This window comes from Phytophthora cinnamomi (assembly GCF_018691715.1).
Source record: "Phytophthora cinnamomi strain GKB4 chromosome Unknown Contig120, whole genome shotgun sequence".
In the NCBI taxonomy this organism is placed as follows: domain Eukaryota; phylum Oomycota; class Peronosporomycetes; order Peronosporales; family Peronosporaceae; genus Phytophthora; species Phytophthora cinnamomi.
Genome location: NW_027151053.1, coordinates 411,018 through 432,370, shown reverse-complemented (window position 1 = coordinate 432,370; position 21,353 = coordinate 411,018). Strand labels below are relative to the sequence as shown.

The window sequence follows — 21,353 nt, the reverse complement described above, 5'->3', positions numbered from 1 at the left end:
TTCTGTATGCAGCACAAGCCTTACTCATCAATTTTAACCGACGGATTAAGCTGACATCCAACTACTGTGCGCACGAACGAGCGTCCTATGATTCAACTTCATCGTGAACCATATTTGCATATGCAATGTCTCTCACATTCTGGGATAACTCTTTATAAGTTGAGACCATAAGATAACATAGTTGGTTCATTATAGGAGAACCCAACCAAAATTCGTTGAAACAATTGTAATTGGTACTTCAGCGACAATTTGGCTAACAGTTCACTAGCTAACGTGTTACTAAAATGACATCAAAGAAGGATATTATACGCTATTAGATGCAGCAAAGGAGACTACAAGCTCACTTTCAAGTTTCTAATCGTCGAGTTCACGCTTGTCCCTCTAACTTCTATCTACTGACATGTTAGCTCAAACTACTAGGCACTAACTAACAGTTAGCTAACATGTAAAGTACCTAACATGTTAGTGTTAGGGAGTGCACTATTTGCCAGTGTGACTCGATCAACGAAGTAGTCCAATATGCTGATGCATGTGTGGAACGGCTGAGCGATGCTGACAATCGTAGAAAAAATTCTCGGCAACGCATACACCTTGGCTTCTTTGAATGTCTCTTGCCACCCAAGATAGCAGCGATTTATGATTGTGTCAAATGACAATATTTTTTGCGAAGTTTGGCCATCCGATGGCAACAAGAATTGTCAATTGACTTATCGTCGAGAATGGCAGGCACTAGTGTTTCAGAACCGGTTGAAAGTTACACAGCTCGCGAATTATCTTCACTCAGTCTTAATCATCTGCGAAAAGCTTGGTAGGACTCGTGATCATCGTGCGTGGGTGGCCACGCGTTTTGTTGAAGATCTGCATGACAGCTTCTGCAACCTCCTCATCCGATACTAGACCCACCATTGCCGTAGGGTCACGGTTTGTAAAGCGTCGACCCACGTGTGCCGGATATCTGCTCGATTTTCTCGGGGCGTAGCAGTTGCAAGGTCAAGCGAATGAACTTCTGCTTACAGGAGCTAAGGTATTTGCTATCATTGCGCTCGAAGAAACGGCGCGTACCCCACTAACAAGAAGGAGACATGCGGTGTGTTCGTCCAGGTGGCCAACACGCTCGAGCAGAATTCCAAAAAGAGGTCGCATGACCGCTCCTCCATTTTGGCGCTGGTATCGTCACCTTCGTCGAACTCGAAACACTTCCAATATCGTAAGCAGCGGCCCGAAATCGCTCACAATGTTGCCAAGGATATTTATTTCCCATCTCAATGGTTTCTTGCGAGGTGAGGAAGTCTGGCAGCTGCGCTCCGTCAGGCATCTCCAACTGGGAAATTACAGCCCGAGCAAGAGTGACGTTCATGGCCCCCGTTAGAGCAAGCACGATGGATTTTCCGACACGTCAACGCGTCTACAAAATCCTTTGAGCTATGACCGTCTGGCACGCACACAAAGACGTCTTGAAGTCTTGATTCACAGAACCTTTCGCGGGCCACTGCTCTCGACATTGACGAATGTATTCCTTTCCAAGTGCTGTCCACTAGCACGTGGATCGCCTGGAGCGTCGGAACGTCGCCAATCCTGTCTCCCGGGCCAATTTGATTGTTCAAATATGCATTCACTCGATCAGGAATGCAGCCACTCCGCATCGCAACCACATTGAAATCCCTCAACGAGAAATCGGGCACTTCAACTTTGCCCTCGTCCGCCCCAAAATGGCTACACTCCTCTCAAACGCTGCACTCATTCCGGTACAAAAGTCCCCCCGAGGTTTTTCGCGTAAAACCTCGCACGGCTTCCGTTTTCACTTGGCTTCCGTATGCTCGTTGGTTGGCGTGCATTTGGTTGGCGCGCACGTCGCCAGCCGCCGCCTTGGCCCAATCCTCCGTCATTCTGGAATCGGAGCCGCCATGGTGAAGCGCAAAAAGCATGACAAGGACAAGTACTACAACCTGGCGCGCCAGCAGGGCTACCGCGCGCGCTCGGCCTTCAAGCTCATCCAGCTGAACAAGAAGTACGACTTCCTGTCCACGGCCAAGGTGTGCATCGACCTGTGCGCGGCGCCCGGCGGCTGGTGCCAGGTGGCGGCCAAGTACATGCCGGCCTCGAGCATCATCCTGGGCATCGACCTGCTGCCCATCCGCCCCATCCGCGGCGTCAAGACGTTCCAGTGCGACATCACGACGGTGCGCTGCCGCCAGATCATCAAGCAGGAGATGCAGAGCTGGCAGGCCGACGTGGTGCTCTGCGACGGCGCGCCCAACGTGGGCGCCGAGTACTCCAAGGACGCGTACGTGCAGAACGAGCTGGCGCTCGTGGCGCTCAAGCTGGCGGTGGACGTCATGGGCCGCGGCGGCACCTTCGTGTCCAAGGTCTTCCGCTCGCAGGACTACAACGCGCTGCTCTGGGTCTTCAAGCAGCTCTTCAAGAAGGTGAGCGCCACCAAGCCGCTGTCCTCGCGCAACGAGTCGGCCGAGATCTTCGTGGTCTGCGAGCAGTTCCTGGCGCCGCACTCGATCGACCCCAAGCTCTTCGACCCCAAGTACGTCTTCGACCAGGTGGACGCGCAGGAGAAGGCCATCACCATCTTCCACCCCAAGTTCGGCGACCGCAAGCGCCACCGCGAAGGTATGTTGCTTTATCTGGAGCTGTGCTGTGTGTCTGCATGTCGGCTGCATTCTCTAGAGTCTCTAGCGGCCTGTACCCATTGGTCGCTAGCGCTACTTGTAGCCAAGAGCAATATCAAGCGTTCCCAGTGCCTGCACATGCTGCCAACCCTCTTTCGGGAGGGGGAAGCTGCTCTTTGCTTGCAGTTTGGGGCGATGATCTATGACATTCCTACTCTCTGCATGTAGTGTGTGTGTTATTGGTGGTAGTGATGGGGCAACGGTGTTAACTTGTGTGGCTGGTGATTCACTTCAGGTTACGATGAGGCGCTGGGCATGACACTGACCAACGAGTGCAGCGTGACGCAGTTCATTGACGCCCACGACCCGATCCGACTGCTGACCGACACGACGAAGATCAAGTTCCTCCCGGAGGACGACGTGTATCGCGACCACAAGGACACGAGCGATGAGATCGTCACGTGCCTGAGTGACCTCAAGGTATGTGTCGACGGATGTTTTGATGAAATGGTGACGGTGGCAATGATCGGCTGGAGAGAAGGAAATGAAGATTTCAAAGCTGAATATTGTCTGAGCCCCACTGTTGTTCCGGCGCCCGATTAATTTCGGGAAAACCCACCGGAAGCCAGTGCGTGGCGTTGCTGTCAACTGCCCTTGTGCAGTCTGATTCTTCTCTCAACCGACACCGTCACCGATGCAGAATTTGGTTCTGTTACCCAGTTCATGGAACTCACAGTATATCGATGTGTTATCCAGGTGCTCGGCAAGGCTGACTTCAAGAACCTTCTCAAGTGGCGGACTCGTATGCTCAAGTACAAGGAAGAGCTTTTGAAGGCTGAAAAGCCAGAAGAAGATGAAGAAGAGAAGCCGAAGGAGCAGGAGAAGGAACCCGAGCGTGAGCTGACCGAGAAGGAAAAAGACGCTCTGGTCCGTGAAGAGCTGTCCCAGCTGCGCGCCAACGTGCAAGCCAAGAAGAAGCGTGAAAAGAAGAAGGTAAGCGTGTGTGTTGATTGCTGTGTGTGTGTATATTACATGTTGAGTGCACGTGGGCGCATCCCAGTAGTCCTTGTCATATCTACTCGTTTGACATGTTGCGGATTAACCCTCCCGACTCCCGTTAAGCGCCCATATCAACTCCCGGCTCCCTATCCTATCTTCGCTGTTCAGTGCGAATGACGGTCGATTTGGGCTGGACATACTCGATTGGGCATGTATGTATGTGTATTTATTTGGCGGGAATCCAAAGCCCCTTCCAATTCCATTTGGTCGGATTGGTCCTTGAACAGACCGGCTATTGAAGCCGCCTACACAAACTTGCAGCCTTCAGCTGTTGAGGTTTTCCGTACCATAAGACTCTCAACCGTTCTTGTGTTCAGACATTCCCAAGTGCACTGCATGTGATGCGTATCACTCAATGAGACCATGTGAACATTGATCTAACTGTACTGTCTATCAATTTCAGGAGCGTGAACGTAAGCAGAAGCTTCGGATTCGTGCTGCACTCGGAATGGACGCTGAAGGCATTGACGTCACCGAAGCTGAGTCGGCTTTCAGCTTGAAGGATCTGAAGATGTCCAAGGACAAGGTTGACGATTTGGACAACGCTGGTGCCGACTCATCCGATGACGAGGAACTTCAGTTTGAGACGTCAGACGAAGAGGATGATGAAGATGCCGGTCTCGAGGACAGCGATGCCGAGTACGATGAACTTCTTGAAGCTTCCATGGAGAAGGCGTACGAGCAGTTCTTGACTCGCCGTGGAGATGACGTCAAAACCCGAAAGGCCGTGAAGCGCACCAAGGTCGCCAAGCGTGCTTTGGCTGGCGAAGCCTTGGTCCAAGACAGCGAGATGTTCGACGGCGACATGAAGCAGTACAAGAAGATGATCAACCCCGACGAGGTATGTGCTGTGGATACTCCTGTGTGCATGTGTGTGGCTCCCCCATCCGTGTTATCTGTTCCGGGTCGTTCAGTACCTTTGTTCAGTTGTCAAAAATGGGGGATAGCAACATGGATTGCCATCATGTCTGACCGAGTCTCTTGGCCTTCGGGTTCTACGGAGACGCAGTCCTTTGTGCATCCGACATGCCACACACGTGCTTACCAACTGGATCATTAAGACTTTGATTCTAATGCTGTGCTTTTTTGGTATTACAGAGCTCGGATGACAGCGATGACGACGAAGGCGACTTGAACGTATCCCTAAAGGTGCCTGAGAAAGCAAGTGCTGCTGTTTCCCGCTGGTTCTCCGACAACAAGCTGTTCGACGGAATCGACGAGAAGGAAGACTTGACTCTCCCCGAGATGCCAAAGACCGACAAGGAGATTCGCCACGCGAAGCGCAAGGCTGCTATGGAACGTAAGGAACGTCGTGCTGCGAAGAAGCTAAAGAAGGAGGAGAAAGAGTACGAACTTGAGTTCGGCACAGAGTTCGACGTTGCTGCGCCTGCCGATTCAGACGAGGAAGCTGCCATGGCCGCTGAGGCTGATGAAGAGAGTGATGATGAGGCTACCGCTGAGAAGAAGTCTCTCATCAGGTCTGGTATGGGCGCTGCTCTCAAGGGTGACCACGGTTCGTCGGACAAGTTCGAGGTTGTTGCTGCCGGCGATGAGCCTGAAGAGAACGCTCTTCCTGTCATGGACGACCGTAAATACGACTCGGACCATGAGGAGTACGATGCCGAAGACCGTGCCAAGACTCTTGCGCTGGCGAGCATGATGGTGCAGAAGTCGAAGGCGAAGGACATGATCGACGCTAGCTACAACCGTTACGCTTGGAACGATTCGGAAGCTCTCCCCGATTGGTTCGTTGACGACGAAGAAAAGCACTACCGCCCGCAGATTCCGATTCCCAAGAACGTCCTCGCCCAGATGAAGGAGCGCTTCATGGAGATGGCTACTAAGCCCGTGAAGAAAGTGGCTGAAGCTCGTGGACGCAAGCAGCGCTTGCAGATGAAGAAGCTGAAGGCTGCCAAGAAGAAGGCCACCGACATCGCCAACCTGCCCGACATGTCGACGCGCGAGAAGCTCAAGGCTATCGACCGCGCGATGAAGGGCGCCAAGCTCAAGAAGGAGAGCAAGGTGTATGTCGTGTCGACGCGCGGTGGCACTAAGACCGCTGGTGGCAAGAAGGCTGGCAAGGGCAAGGTGAAGCTGGTCGACCCGCGTATGAAGAGCGACAAGCGCAACGCCGACATTCGCGCGAAGCGTGGCAAAAAGCGGAAAAGATAAGCTGTCTTGAGCCGACTCAGCCGCGTCGCCTTCCCCAGTTTTGCTGTGTACATGCACAGACGCCCATTAACTTAAGACGTCAATTAAAGCACAACGCGATGTATCATGAACCTTTTCAACTTTGCTGTCTTGTGTTTTACGAAGCTCGATGCTCTCTCCATTCCCAAGCTTCGTGCTTGAGGGGTTTTGTTCCCTGCGCTTCGGCTGAATAACCGAGGCGTTCGCTTGCTTCGCGATGCAGGAAGTAATATGGCAACTTTGCCTTCTGCACGCGAGGCCTGGCTTGTAGTGGCGATTCACCAGGGACATCCCCATCCGCCCGCTTGCCGGCTTGCCCGGTCTTGCAATGCTGGAAAACGAGCTGGCTGATCTTGTTGAAACTGCACACCGGGCAAGGTGACTCACTGGCACTCCGCTTGAACTCCCTCGTGAAGGCTTGTTTCGTCGCAAACAACGGCATTGGCAGCGCATTCATCCGCTTCTCAAATTCTGGCACGACCTCTTCTTCAAACACGCGCTTGGGGAACAGGTGGCCACAAGTAAATGCCTTCACGTGTGTCTCCAACGGATCGGTTTTCCCGAGGGCCTGTGCCGAATGGGGAGCGATGGAGACCACACCATGCGACAGATCGTTCTCAACGACATTGTTCTTGACAAGCTCCAGCAGCTGCAGCGTCGGCGACTCTAAGCTGAGAGGGTCCGACGCCTCAGGGTTTTTGTGATCCTTTTCCAAGAAGGACACGCAGACTCTGAAAAGGAACTGCCCCGAGAACGGGAGGTGCTGGCACTTGTGCACCCATTCCTTGTCGCGGTCGTCGAAACCATGAGTACGTCCATTGGTTGCGGGAGTTGTTGGCCCCACCGATTCAACTCCTACAACCGACGCCACAACCTCGGAGAAGAAAATCTGCGCTAGTAAGGACGAAACGTGCTTGAACACATTGGGGTCGATGAGAAACACCTCCAGCACCGTGCGCTTCAAACCATAGTCAAACCACTTGACTAAAATGCGCGCTAGAATGGCGGCGCGAACTTGTTCCGAGATGACGTATGAACCGTGGCTCTGCACAACGAGCGAGTTCAGCAGCTCCAACAGTTCCTCGCGCATCTGCTCTTGGAATTCGGATTCCTCGGACACAGCACTTCCAACCGAGTCATCCGAATGTTGACGGCGGCGAGTAACAGTGTCATCAGAAGGTGTGTCCGCGGAAGCTGAACCCGGCGAAGTTTTTGCATTGTGTGAGTGCAGCCGACACTCGAGTGCTTCCACTAACTCGCCGTGAGCTTCGTAAATACATGCTGCGGCTGTCCAATTTTCGTAGTCCACACATCGAGACACCATGATAGGCGGGCGATACTGGGTCGCTAAGTCCTTCATAAGCGTTTCCAGCTTGGCTTGCGAGTACTCGTCACTGCATTCTGCTTCTTCGTTTATCAATCTCTGTTGTGGGGAGTTTAATCGGAGCAATAACGAGAGGAAAAGCTCGACTTGCTCTTCAGGAGCCACTCCCACGAATTCCGACGTTGAAACATCAGAATGCACTTTTGCCTTAACTGACAAGGACCCTTCAGGTGTACCAGACGCGGCAAGTTCACTTCGTTCCGGTTGCGTAGGATCAATCTCAACAGCAAGCTGATGACACAGGTCTGGAGAGATTGCTAATAAATTTCGCTCAAGCCAGTCTCGATGTTGAAGAATAGCTGGAGGGTAAGCTAGCAGAACTTCCGCTTGAACTTCGACTGGGAACGACCGTAGAATTAAGCGACTGGACGGGGATGTAAGCGCAGAGGCATGGCCCGATTCAAGTAAGGCGCGCAATATGCTATCGGACACAGAGGAGGCCAGACCCTCGTGGACAATTTTCTCAAGTACTTGCGGTACTTCATTCCGCCGAGTTGCTACAAGGATAGCTTTATCCACGTGCTGCTGGGATAGACAGAGGTCCACAATGTCCGTGGTCATATAGTCACCGTTTGTCTCCAAAAACTCCACAAGCCATGCTTCCCGTTCTTCATCCTTCTTTTCTTGCACTGATAGTTCTTGCCCGACTTCAGTATCAAGCGATGTATCCTTTTGAAGCTGCTGCTGGAGCACCAAATCCACCAGCAAGAGCGCGACGCGTCTCCTCTCCGATCCATCGTACAATGAGTCTCGCACAGGCTTCGATAGCACATGCCGGGCATAGTCAATAGCACTTTGTACACCACCCATAGCAGTAAGTTGCTCCACTGCACTAGACGGCACCACTCGTGAGACTTCGAACAGGTCGCGGACCCATTGTATAAGTTGAGGATCTCCTGCTGTAGTTCCATCAATCACATTGGTGTACAATGTATTCGCCACAACCTGGCACAGTGAGGCCATATCGATGCCAAGTGCGTAGCCGATAGATAAGGCATCACGAAGTGCGATGGAGCGAGCACACAATGCCTTGAAAAGAGCCAATCGGGACCATTGCGGGCGACATTCGTACACATGATGCTTTGTTTGCAGTATGTAGATGATCTCAGCTTCGCCCGATTGGCCGCTAACATTTCCACTTGAGCGACTGCGACTCTCGTTTCCACGACTTCGTGCCGTACTCTGCACTACTCGCTCAATTTTCTCATCGCCATGCAATGAAAGGTAGTGCACAATGTGTGCTTTCACAACGTCTTCGTCCATTCCTTGGTTTGACGGGAGGGATACCCACGTGGAAATAGTCTCGTGAGACTTGGACGTACGACCTTGGAGGAGCATTAAGTCTGTCGAGCAGTAAGTCAGGTCGACATCAACGACTTCATCTTTAGCCTCATCAGTATCAGAGACATCCGCTTCTTCCTGGTGGTCACTGCTTTCACTGCTTCCACTACTTTCTCCGTTTCTGCTTTCATCTTGCTCCCCAGTTTCAGCAAAAGAGGAGGGAAGAAGGTCAGGAACCTCATACTCACCCTTCAACCTCCAGTGAAAGTTGGAATAGAGATTGGCCTTCCGTTTCTTGCAGTCATACAACGCCAATGACGACTCTGAGCTCAGCACACCGTTGATAGGGTAAAGACACACCTGCGGCGAGTTCTTCTTGATCCGTTGCGGACGAAAGTCCATGTCTTCCAAAAAGTGCTGTGGGAACGTCTTGACGACAAATTTTGGCGCTTTGGAAAAGCCAAACGGGCTGGACGATCCACCCACAGTGTTGGTCGTCGTAAAGTTTGTTTCACTTGAAGACGACGACCCACCAGTTGTCGTTACGATCTTGAGCGCCGGCGTAGCACTTGCCGATTCGTTTTCATCCTGCTTGGCTTTTCCTTTACTTGGCGATACTTTGGGTCTCAACTGGAATTTCTTCTCCAGCACCACGCGGTAATATCTGACCCCTGTACCCCCGGCCTCCTTTTCCTTTTCATCGATATCATCCGTCTTCGTCTTGACCAGCATGGACGTCCTGCGTTCCTTCCTGAAATTCTCTTGCAGCAAGTCAATGTTGAGGATGGTGCCTGCATTGACCAGTTCACACCTGCACTCCTCCGCATTCTCCTCCACATTGACAATAGAAATCAGACTCTCGGTGCCTCCCACAAGGCAATAATTCTTGCCGTTGAGCGACCTCCACCACCTGACGCACGTGATACTCCCAATACCCGGGGCGAACTCGAGCGTGCTCATCTGCTCGTCGTCGCCCGCCACCTGCGAGTGATAGCGCGCTCCATTGAGGCCACCGTACTCGTTGGTGGCCCGGAGATACGACGCCATCTGCGTCGTCATGGCGGCCTGGTTGACGCTCATGAGCTCCCGCTGGTGCGACGTGGGCTGGTACGACGCGTCCAGCATGGCGCGTCGCTGGTTGGCCACCAGCGTCAGCACCGGTACCAGGTGCAGGCGGTTCTTGCGCTGCGAGAGTGCGGCGAGCCAGTCGCCCTCGGGGCTGAACTCGAGCGCCGAGAGCCGCTCCGCCTTGCCCGCCTTCTGCTGCTTGGGCGTGGAGCACACGGGGAAGCGCCAGAAGCGCGTGCGCTGGTCCTCCTCCACAGTGCGCAGCAGCAGGAAATTGGTGCGCGCGTCGGCGGGGCCCGCGGTGGCGCCGGCGTCGCCCTTGGAGGAGGAGGTGGATACCACAGGCTGCGGGAACTCCTCGGCCACGGCCAGCGCCAGCAGCTGCTTCTTCTCCAGCGTGTGCACGGCCATGGACGCGATCATGAGCGCCGGCACAGCGCCCTCAGCGCCCCCAGTCGGCGCCGCCGGGAAGCCGAAGACGCGGCGGATCTGGAACAGGTTGCTACCGTCGTGCGCCATGCTAAGGTATCTAAGCTGGTGTTCACTTGTCCAGGACAAAGTAGCCCCCAGGATCTATCCGCGCTACCGAAGTGCTTCGGGTAAGTTTACGTACGTCAGCAGGGAGAGCGAGGGAGAGAGTGAATCGAGAACATGTCGCAGAAATGTTAACTTAGGCGAGGGGTCCTGCACTGCTCCAGTCGTCCATCACCCGGTACATGCGTGTCATTGTTCAAGTTGCGGCAGCCATGAGCAGTGCGAGTGCGAGTGCGAGTGCGAGCGCCCCGTCGACCGACGCCGTGCCCCAAGTGGCGCAGGACGCCGTGCTGGTGCGCTCGGAGGACCTGGAGGGCAAGAGCGCGCACGTGCGCGGCTACGACTTCAACCAGGGCGTGGACTACGAGAAGCTCATGCAGAGCTACGTGACCATGGGCTACCAGGGCACCAACCTGGGCGAGGCCATTGAGGAGATCAAGCGGATGCGCAAGTGGCGCCTCAGCGACGACCCCGTGTCCCCGGACGAGCACGACGAGGAGCGCAAGGACCCGGCCTTCCGCGCCACGGTCAAGACCAAGATCTTCCTGGGCTACACGTCCAACCTCATCTCGAGCGGCCTGCGCGAGTCGCTGCGCTTCCTGGCGCAGCACAAGATGGTGGACGTCATCGTGTCGTCCGCGGGCGGCATCGAGGAGGACTTCATCAAGTGTCTGGCCCCCACGTACATTGGGGACTTCGCCCTCAAGGGCGAGAACCTGCGCCGCCGCGGCATCAACCGCATCGGCAACCTGCTGGTGCCCAACGACAACTACTGCAAGTTCGAGGACTGGATGGACCCCATCCTGGACAAGATGCTCGAGGAGCAGAAGACGCAGGGCACGATCTGGTCCCCGTCGACCATCATCCACCGCCTGGGCAAGGAGATCAACAACGAGGAGTCGGTCTACTACTGGGCCTACAAGAACAACATCCCGGTCTTCTGCCCGTCGCTCACGGACGGGTCGATCGGCGACATGATCTACTTCCACTCGTACCGCAACGAGGGCCTCATCGTGGACATCGCCAGCGACATCCGCCGCATGAACGACCACACCATCCGCGCTCCTGGCAAGACTGGTGTCATCATTCTTGGCGGCGGCATGGTCAAACACCACATCCTGAACGCCAACCTCATGCGCAACGGCGCAGACTTTGGTGTCTTCGTGAACACGGGCCAGGAGTTCGATGGCAGCGACGCCGGCGCGCGTCCTGATGAGGCCATCTCCTGGGGCAAGCTGCGTTTGGACTCGAAGCCGGTCAAGCTTTACGCCGACGCCACCCTCGTGTTCCCGCTTATCGTGGCCGAGACGTTCGCGAAGGACTTCCACGCTGAGAAGAAGCAGCAAGAGGAGGAAGCCGCCAAGAGCTCGTAATTCAAAAGAGCTGCTTGTCACGAACAAAAAAGACTGAGGGAAGCGAGCTGAGCGGAGCTGCTGACCTGATAGTGAAGGGCGCGCCGCGCACCACCACGTTGTACTCTTTATCTACCAGAACAACTTCGGATAGATTCCTTGTATTCTCCATACAGATTTTTTCTGAGCGAACACCTACGTCTTGAGAAGTGACTGACCAGTGCTGTTTCGTGTGTCGATGCCTGTGCCTATTGCAGCTCGCTGAGAGGTAGCCGCTGGGACGGACCCCGCCACAGCGTTGGGGAACACTGCTTTTCGCGGAACACAAAGCAGTTCCTGCTCCAGGTCGCCGTAGAAGAGTTCTTGGAGGACGTTGAATACCGTGTTCTCCATCACACCTGCAACGATCGCCTGGCAATCTTCGTTCTGCCGGGCTTTGTGATACAGAGCTTCAGGAGGCTGGATAGCCTTAGCTCCATCCGACGTTCTTGCATGGTCAAGTGCCCGATCTGAGCGTGGCAACGGCTTGAGTTGATCTTCGAGAGCCTCTTGAATGGCACTGGATGTCAGTACGTCCATCACCAGAGACTCCATGACATCATACAGAACGTCACGACATTTTGCAGAGGCAGACTCGTCCCCGATGACGGATGTGGTGGCAGTACCAGGTTTGATGGTTGGTACCTTGCCACCGTCATTGCGAGCTATTCCTCGGCATGTCCTTGTTGGCGTGCTTATGTCTCTGGTGCTTGGCAATGACGGCGTTTTCACGTCTCGAACCGTTGGTGCTGATACTGGAAGGATACGCGGGATCTGCTTCGTTGTTGTAAGCGGCAATTTTTTAAGCTCTTCACGTGAGTAAATTCTCTCCATGACATCAAGCGGCAGCACGTGTGCGTATATCCGTACGAACAACGGCGTTGGTTCCATGTTGGCCAACATCTCTAGTTGGCGGCTATCACTACTTGACATTGGGCCACTCCTATCTGGCGACCCCCTTCGAGTCGATTGTGATAATGCTTTCCGTGAAGTACTTTGACTGCTGCGCTGAACGATTGGAGAGGGTGACTGCGTGTCAGGAGACTCATTACTGCTCCCTAAAGTCGACAATTTCGTCGCAGGACTGTTTCGCTTATCAACCACCGCCTCCTGTGTTGCTATAGATCGATTGATGACCGAAGTTCGAGGTGCAGGCGTCTTCTTGTCGTTGTTACCTCGAGAGCTTTTGCTCGATGGCTGTCCTTTAGTTCGAGTCGGGCTGCCAGTAGCTGCGTTGTTACTGTTGTTATCCTTGCGATCGTCGTTGTAGGTAATCATACAAGCCACATCATGATTAACTACAAACGCGTCACCTCCAGTGTGAACGGTAACGCGAATGAGCGATTTCTCTCCTGGACCAAGCTCTCCACGCTTAGGCGAGAATGCAAGCGTTCCATTTGCGACGAGTGGATGCGTGCTGTCCCACTCGAAAACAAAGCTGCGTGATACCGATGCAGAGTCTCCAGGAATGAGAGGTTTACTATCATTTTGCAGTACCAGAAGCTGGTTTGCCTCGGAGTGCATTGATATGTGACCAAAGTCAACGCAGTCAGACACAAAGCATGCGGGGAGTTCAGGGATATCCACAACCTGCCTTTTCGGCGGAGCAGTCGACGCCCACAGTTCGTCTTTCATCTGTTGTAGTGTCCACTGTCTGGGATGATATCCCGTAGCCACAACAGTAACCTCCACTATCTCCTTGTACCCTTTACCCATTAAGCCATGTGCTTTAAGCAAGAGAGGGACCTCGATAGTGCCCACCTTAATTGGATTGAACTCAATGTCGAGAAAAATCGAGCTCTTCGCAGGAATAATCTCAGAATTGCTACCACAAGCAAGCACACGATAGCCATAGTTGGCAGCATTCACTTGCTTGAACGACATGCTTCCAACATCCAAGCGCAGGGCACCGTCGCCGCGGTTAAAAACTTCGATTTGCTGGACTGGCGGCTTACCCATTTGAAAGTGAGGTGATGGCTCGTGTTGGCCAATGTAATCATCGCTGTCGTGACCTGAACTGCAATGCCGAGTCAATGCTGGTGGTGGCAAGAAGCCACGTCGGAACTCGCCTATTGTCACCGGGGAGAGGTGGAATATTTGTGTCGGAAGAAATAGCTTGGGGTCTTTGTGTATCAGTGTTCTTCCCTGCAGTTCCAGCACTACTTTCTTACCTTTGTCCACTTCTAAGAACAACGGAAGGTCGTGCTCGCCATCGTAAGCTTCTGATGTGTACGAGTACGATAGAATCAGAAGAATACTCTGACGTGGGAGTAACGTCGCGCGTCGGGGCGAGATACCAAATACCTTGCTGTCAATAATCGCGTTCAAGCGTACCTCTTCAGCAGATGGCGCACCCGTCTCGGCCCAATGCTCAATTTCTACGTTTCCCTCTTTCGGATAGCGCAGGTGATATTGTACAACGAGACTCCCGGGGTTGCGCAGTTTCAAAAAGAGCTTCTCAGTACGGCTACCCAATGGAGCTGGAGAAAAGGGTATCGCAAAACGATTGAGAGAAATTTCCTCCCCGAAATCATCGGATTCGGGAGAGATGGAGTCATGGTTTCCCCCAATAGCCGTTGTGCTGCGACCCAACCTCTCTTCCTCTTTCGTTAGAGGTGCTGCGAGGTACTCGTTGATCTCGTTGCACTGAAATTGGTGCCAAGCAAGCTGCGTGGATAGCCCAGGTACGCGCAAGTCTTGAATCTCGATGGTTGGGAAAGAGGCTTCAGCTTGAATGATACACGTAGCTTGCTTGTGCTCATGGAACCCCCATGTATCGTAAGGAGACGACTTTGACCCGTTTCCAATAGTGCAAGAAACCTCGAAGGTAAATATTCCAGCTGAGGTAGGGAAAAACGTTGCCGTGATTTTCTTCCGGGACTGTGCTTGAATGCATCCTTGCGCTTGTGAGAAAACCAACTTGCCAACCGGAGAAGTCGGATTTTCGTCCTCTTCATTGTCACCATCATCGTTTTCTCCACTTTGGTGATTCAAACTTCGTTGGATTTTTGAGATCATGGTTTGCTCCAGCGAGTACATGAGATCGCAGTCCGCTGTATTCTCAATGAAGAAAGTCTGCTTAGCGTTGGAGTTGACGAGGATCGTCTCGAACTTGAGTGTCTCCGGTTGGAATAGAATTGCACCCGTCGTACCCTTGGTTTGTACCCGAACAGTAAGTTCTTGAAGAACAGGAATCTTCGACTTGATATTTTTTTGCTGGTCTAACGGGATACTGATCGACTTCACAGCAACAACGAATCGACCGGCATACTCGCGGATCTCGTCGGGCGTGAATGAGCACTCGATCGACGCAGCTTCTCGGCCGTTGAGACGACCGAGCTTAGGCTTGACTCTAAACACGCTTTGATACTTCGGAGGCAGCTCCCAGCGGTACACAAGAGGAACACGCGAAGTATTGATCAACTCGACTTGCCTCACAGATTGAAGACCGATGGCGGTGGGCTTCACATATACTTTGGCCTCTGATGGTAAGAGAAGATCAGCCTCAATGTCCTGGAAACTTAGTTGAGGTAGAGCGCAAATGGCTGAGAGCTCGATGACTTCTGGTTTTGCCCGCGCGTTGTTAACTATGCACTGCAGCAAATGTGAGTACTTCCGCACAGTGCGTGGAGTAAACCGAATTGCAACTAGGTGAAACGACTTTGCCTCGATGTAGCCACAGCTTGGTTTACACGAAAACACTTCGGCCGGGTCTTCCACGAATGCAAATAGCGCCGGTGTGTCGCTAGCGTTCTCGATCATAATTGTCTGATAAACACTATCCCCCAGGTAACAGGGTGGGAAATTGACCTTGTTTTTCATCAGGCGGAAACTGATCTTTGGGAGGAACTGTTCTGTCGGAGAGGCAAATGTGTTGCCACAGGTCTTGGCTACCATGCACCACGGTGGCGTAAATGTGTCCACATTCACGAGTCGAAACGTGCGGTTCGACTTGAATGATGCAAATGCCTCTAGCTCGGCAAAGTAGTACGAGTTGACCCGGGATGGCTGAAATGCTACGCGGAACTCTGCAGTAGCACCTGCTGCAATATCACTGTTAGATGGAAACACCTGGAACACCGATTGGTCATCGCTCGTCTCTGTTGGACCTGGTGCCACAGCCACTCGCCATGAACAGGTCACCTTACTATGCGTATTGTTGGTTACAAGCAGCAGCTTTTTAGACGGGAATTGCACAATACCACAGCTACCGAAGTCTAGCAACGCGCCAGCAGCAACCACCGGGTTAGCTTTATCCTCGATACTGATAAAGTATTCAGCGCAGACCTCAACTTCGGCTAACGAAGCTTCTCCACTTCTCGTAAATATCCTACTGGGTGGAGGGAGATGAGTTACAGATGACGCATCATCACCAGCACTTGATAATTCCTCGGCCTTTGCTAGCTGCAGTGCGCCTTTAAGAAATAACGCGTCACCATTCTCTTCGTGATATGTTTCCAATTGATCCGGCGAAAGACGACCAAGGCCAGCTGCAGCACGAAGACGATACGCATCGATGTGGGCTTGCTGAAATGGCGACGGACGTGTTTTCGCATCATATCCTGTTCCCAAAACATCCACATATCGAGTACTTTGGTTGTGCACTAGCAGGAAAAAACGTCGGTAGAAGTTTCCGGAGTGAGGCGGCGAAAATGAAATCGTGACATTCAGGTCCAAGAATGGCGGAATCTTTCCTGTCACTCGGTCGAAGTGAAAGACACCTTTGGCCTGAGCGTCAAAATGAAAGAAGATCTCCATGGGCGACTCATTCCGCAGTGTGATGGCCCTGGAAACCACACTTCCACCCACAGGTACATCCTGGAAGTTTACTGAGCGTGTAGGTACGAAATTTGATTCCAGATTCTTTCGCCAAATGCTGAATTTGGGCCCAATAGCTCGACCTTTGCACGTAATTCGTACTCGATTACCACCGGGCGTCAAGATGTCAAAATGGTCGCTTGTAAATGTTCCAGCACTCAACGGCGTGTAACGTACCTTAATGGAAATTGTTGATTCAGCTTCTACGACGCCACTAAGAGGTGAGAAAAAGAAGCGCGGGTCATGATCGCTCTCCAGATTCTCGATATTGAAACTGGCGCGGACAAGCGAACGGTTTCGCAAAATAAACTCCTTCTCCGTCGGAGCGCGACTCGTGTTATGTGCACCGACCAACACTTCACCAAAATTTAGCTCTGTGTCCGAGGCCGAGAGGTGCGTGAACTTGCTAATCCCACTGATCTTCATCATTTCCACAAGAGCTTGTGCCGGCGCAAATGATTCCTTAGTATCGGGCTATACGAAAAGACAATTAACAGCAAATATGATGTTAGCACGCATATTCTCCCGGGACTCTAGCTCCCACTGTTACCTTCACCGCGCAGGCAGCAGTCGTGACATACACCGACGCACTCGTAGGACAGAAGCTCGCAGTTAGCTCTATACTGGATCCTGCCTTGACCCTCCCAGACTCTGGCCGAACTGCGAATGGACTGCCATGCTCCCCCGCCGCCGGCACCTTCCAGTCGAACAAGGCGTCGATCTGCCCGCAGTTGTGCAGCGTGAACCTCTGCAGCGTCGTCTCTTTAGTCGGGCAGAAGCCGAAGTCCACGCCGTGCGGGATCTCCACCTTGAGCGCAGCGATGCGAGCGACGACGGGCACCCGGAAACGCCCAGTGACGGCCGCGACTCCGCCCTCGATCACGCGCACGTGGAAGCCCACGAAGTCGTCGTACTCTTCGAGCTTGACGGGGCGGAAGGCCACGTCCAGCGTCGTGAGCATGCCCGGGCTCAGCGTCATGACGGTGGGGAAGTTCATGCTGAAGTATTTGGTGCGCGGCAGCTCGTACTTGAACTTGATGGTGCGCTGTGACACATTGCGCACCGTGAGCTGGTGCACGTGCTCGCCGCCGGGCGCCCACGACCCGGCCTCGAAGCGGATGACGTCGCCGCAGTCCAGGCCGTAGCGGCGGCGCTGCTCCACGCGGTCCAACACAGGCCGCGGCTCCCCCTGCTCCATGGCGTCCGAGCGCTGCTGTGACTGCGTCTGCGACCTCTCATGATCCGGTGGATCACGAGTGGCGCGCTGCGATTGGTCGGATGTCAGAGATGGATACACTCCAAGGTGATTGGACGGACATGTTGAAGTGCATTAGATTTGATTGACAAAAAGTATTGCTGGTTGTGATGGATGAGTAGATGATGACAGGAAAACTTGTCAGGCCTGGAACCGTTTCAAGGAAGGAGATGTTGTATCAACGCTCGCTACGCTGGAAGCGTTCGACTCGTTGCTTGTCCGGCACATTGCAACTTCACGGGCAGAATGCCAGCTCTGTCGCACCCAACTAAATCGATGTACATGATATGATACTTTGTAACTTAGGTATCGCCGTTTCGTACGCAGCCTACGACTACAGGTGACGGGTGCGATGAGCCCACCCGCAGGTGAGCGCGCGCAAATCCCTGCTACACTGCGGGTGCGACGCGTCTACAGTCGAAGCGACTGGTACAACCGAACGAGCCCTGCGAATTGCTGACGGTGGGGCGTTTCAACAACGATCGGCATACCTCGAGCCGGACTTCCCGCTACTCATGTCTCGAACATGTGGATCAGAGGCTCCGCTGCGCAGCAGCACGCTACATCGAGGCGGCGGCAACAACGCCAAGCCCCGGGCGTGTGCCCAGGACCACCAGTGTAAATCAGCCCCGGCCGACTGAACGCTCCTCGAAGGCGCGCGAGGGCGCCGATTTCCCGCCACCCACTCCGCCAGCACCGCCAGCTTCAAGTCGGGGCCTGGAGCCAAATCCCGCGAGAAAGAGGCACTGCGTGGTGCAGATTCTGCAGAAGCGAGATCTCATGATGAGATCCTCATCAGCGGCTGAAGTTGAATGCAACTCGCCAGGATCGGATGTACGGCGCGTTGCGATTGGCGGAAAATGAGCCCGAACTTCTAGCAAATCAGCCATCGCGTCCGGAGTGGGACGATTGCGCCACTCACTTGACTTGAGTATACCGCGGTGAGCGGCGCAAGTGTCGACGCAAAACGTCCTCCGCGTCAAGACGTCGTGAAAGGCCAAAACGCTCGGAACGAGCGACTCGACGCCGGTGTCCGTGAGAGCCCGCGTTGTTACTGCCCGACGCGGTGCAGGCACTATTTGCCTGCAACGCCACACTTGAGCCACTTCGTTGGTCCGCCCCCCGCTTCCCAAACCCAGCCCAGTGGATTCTGGTCAGAGACCCTGCGCGGCGGTCGCGCGAAGGTTCCCTGAAGCCGTGCATGTTGCTCCAGCGCGTCGTGCGCTCGTTTTTTGCGACAAGCTGCTGGTGCTGGTCTCTCCCTCTGGCCCCCGCCTGTCTGCGCATAATGTTTTGCAAGTAGTTTTGCAGCTCAGCTCTGTTCACGTCAAAATGCGATATCCAGGGCTACTGGTTTCCAAAGGCTGATGTGCACCACTCCATGTTCGCCCTGGCCCCAACATTTATACGGTTTTGCCAGCGAAACCAGGCACAAAGCATCGGCAGTCGTAATCGCCAGCGGCGGCAGGACAGGCTCCAGGCCGACAACCGCACCACCGCCCCCGCTAGCCAGCCCAGCCCAGGCCCCGACGCGCAGCGGCACAGCAGCAGTGGCAGGCAGCATGAGCGGCGTCGCCGGGCGGCGTGACCAGCGCGCGAGCAGCGAGACGGAGATCGAATGCGACGAGCTGCAGCCCATGACCGAGGAGGAGGAGGAGGAGAGCGGCGCGGGCTGGCGGCGGCTGCTGAAGCTCCCGCCGCGGCCGTCGCTGGCGCCCGTGGCCCCCACGTTCTCGCTGCACGACCTGGCGCAGAAGAAGGAGGAGGCCGCGGGGGCCGCCGACGAGCACGCGCCCTCGACACTCGCGGGCCACGTCATGTGGAAGCTCGCCATGCGCATGTCGTCGCACTACGAGAACCGCCTGCTGCAGCACATTTCGCGCTCCATCCTCAGCCGCGGCGCGAACAAGGTACGAGGCGAGACGCACTGGATAGATCGTAACTGTAAGGCGGTTTGGGCCACGTGACTGATGGGCGGACCATGCCGTTATGATATGCAGCATGGTGACCGGAAGCCCAGCTTCCTGCTTGAATACGACCCGGGCAGTGCCGACTCTTCCCCCTCGCCGGCAACAGCAACAACAGCAGTAGCAGCAGCACAGACCAAGCCCAGGAAGACCGTCAGGAGCTCCATTCCAGGACTACGAAGGATAGAGGACGGCACCAAGAAGGCTGCACAACCGATGGACCCGGACGCCGCAGCGTGCCCCGAGACCAGGCAACCGTCATCGTCTGCCTCCACTGCAAGACCCTCCTCTGCTGCTGCGGCGGGAGCTGCTTCGGCTTCGTCAGCGACGGGATCTGCTATTCTGCCGCCGATGCCGCCGCTGGTGTTTTCGCCAAGCAAAGGCAGGGCGTACAAGCGAGCGCGCGTCATGACTCTGAAGGAGTACGCAAACTGGAAGTACCCAGGACTACGCCCCGGGCTTTCAGTGCGCGTGGTGCGCTCCGAGACCGTGAGCTCTATGCCCGCCGTAACCGAGTACGTCCTGCATGTCGTGGACTTGCACACCCGAGTGTTTTGGATCACGAAGAAGCGCTTCAGTGATTTTTACTTTCTTCGGCGTAAAGTTCGGGGAATGATTCGGCGTGCACCGGCAACCAATGATGAGGAGAGGGATTATTTACGCTTCCTGATGGACCTACCGTTCCCTCGTCGGCGATTCCGACCAGCGAGCGCTTCGGCCATTACTCGTGGCATGGGCGAGATCGAGGTGTTTTTGAGAAACCTGGCAGCGTTAGACCCGCACTCACGTCTCCAGCGCAGTATTTTGATGGAGTTGCAGCTCGAGATGTGCTCGGCGGAGTTTGTGTCCTCGCTGGAGAAGATCGACACGACAGGCGAACCGATCGAGCCCAAGTGGTTGAACTACGATTTATTTCGATGCCTCAACTGTGAAGGAACCGTGGAGGGCAGCACTTGCTACCGCTTTTTGCATGCGTTCCGCAACCGCGTAACCACGATCGAAACTGCAGTGTGCCCAGAATGCAGCAGGTGTGAAGGAAGCGAGGTTGCAGCGACAGCGGTGAAGGACCTGCGCACCACGGTGACGAGCATCGAGAAGTACATTTCGGAGCACCTGGATCCGCAGTACGCCGATACGCTCTCCTTGCTGGACCAAAGCGTTGACGTGTCGTCCGTGCTGGACGATTGCGTGTACCACGCAGTGGAGGACACTATTTTTGTACCACTAGAGAAGCAGGTGAACTTTCTCGTGGGCACGACGGTGGATACGGAAGCCGAGCAGCGCCTTGTGAGAAACATCGAGCGCTTGCGGTGCAGGTCACAGACCGACAGCGGCATTCCGGAGCACCTTCAGTCCGACGAAGATTGGGGACTGTCGTGCCACCACCTGAGCATGATCGACGAGCGAACGTTACCCATGGACAAGATCCAGGAACTGCTGCGTTCGGCTTTGGAGATTTTTAAAAGCTGCGGAGAGAAGAACCTCGAGTGGCGCGAAAACTCGGCTCTGACCGCAGACGACTACCTTCCCATCCACATCTACGTCGTAGTGAAGAGCGGGCTGAAGCGCCCGCTCGCCACCAAGGAGCTGCTGGGTGCCATGATCCACCCGTCCTTGATGTTGGGCGAGGTGGGCTACTTCCTCACCATGTTCGAGGTCGCGCTCAAGTACATTGCCGACATGTAAATCAGCCACACCCAACCAATTTTGCGCGACCGCGACCGCGAGCGCGAGCAGCAGCGCCGGCGAAGCATTTTTCCAATTCAAACAAGTATAATAGGGAAT

General features: G+C 54.5%; 5 protein-coding genes across 7 annotated transcripts; 3 read left to right on the top strand and 2 right to left on the bottom strand.

The window, feature by feature from the left end:
• Window positions 1-1,904: 1,904 nt before the first annotated feature.
• On the top strand, window positions 1,905-5,852 carry IUM83_08959 (ribosomal RNA large subunit methyltransferase J; the record flags this gene model as incomplete). The annotated part of the gene is made up of 5 exons (XM_067933365.1): window positions 1,905-2,622; window positions 2,917-3,101; window positions 3,378-3,614; window positions 4,084-4,521; window positions 4,779-5,852. 5 exons carry the CDS (start codon window positions 1,905-1,907, stop codon window positions 5,850-5,852), a joined length of 2,652 nt encoding a protein of 883 aa, XP_067781023.1.
• Window positions 5,853-5,988: 136 nt separating this feature from the next.
• Window positions 5,989-10,122, bottom strand: IUM83_08958 (uncharacterized protein; the record flags this gene model as incomplete). 3 transcript variants are annotated; one of them, XM_067933363.1, is made up of 2 exons in its annotated part: window positions 5,989-7,064; window positions 8,784-10,122. In XM_067933363.1, 2 exons carry the CDS (start codon window positions 10,120-10,122, stop codon window positions 5,989-5,991), a joined length of 2,415 nt encoding a protein of 804 aa, XP_067781021.1. The 3 variants fall into 3 exon arrangements, with proteins under 3 accessions (XP_067781021.1, XP_067781022.1, XP_067781020.1); XM_067933362.1 differs by lacking the exon at window positions 5,989-7,064 and adding an exon at window positions 8,381-8,441 and having other exon boundaries at window positions 8,546-10,122; XM_067933364.1 differs by lacking the exon at window positions 8,784-10,122 and having other exon boundaries at window positions 5,989-6,960.
• A 227-nt stretch (window positions 10,123-10,349) lies between these two features.
• On the top strand, window positions 10,350-11,510 carry IUM83_08957 (deoxyhypusine synthase; the record flags this gene model as incomplete). Its single annotated transcript, XM_067933361.1, has 1 exon — window positions 10,350-11,510. One exon carries the CDS (start codon window positions 10,350-10,352, stop codon window positions 11,508-11,510), a length of 1,161 nt encoding a protein of 386 aa, XP_067781142.1.
• A 174-nt stretch (window positions 11,511-11,684) lies between these two features.
• Window positions 11,685-17,544, bottom strand: IUM83_08956 (Coiled-coil domain-containing protein; the record flags this gene model as incomplete). Its single annotated transcript, XM_067933360.1, has 3 exons — window positions 11,685-11,998; window positions 16,457-16,820; window positions 16,897-17,544. The coding sequence occupies 3 exons, from the start codon at window positions 17,542-17,544 to the stop codon at window positions 11,685-11,687; spliced, it is 1,326 nt and encodes a 441-aa protein (XP_067781014.1).
• A 1,619-nt stretch (window positions 17,545-19,163) lies between these two features.
• Window positions 19,164-21,254, top strand: IUM83_08955 (sprint protein; the record flags this gene model as incomplete). Its single annotated transcript, XM_067933359.1, has 2 exons — window positions 19,164-19,511; window positions 19,602-21,254. 2 exons carry the CDS (start codon window positions 19,164-19,166, stop codon window positions 21,252-21,254), a joined length of 2,001 nt encoding a protein of 666 aa, XP_067781013.1.
• Window positions 21,255-21,353: the final 99 nt, after the last annotated feature.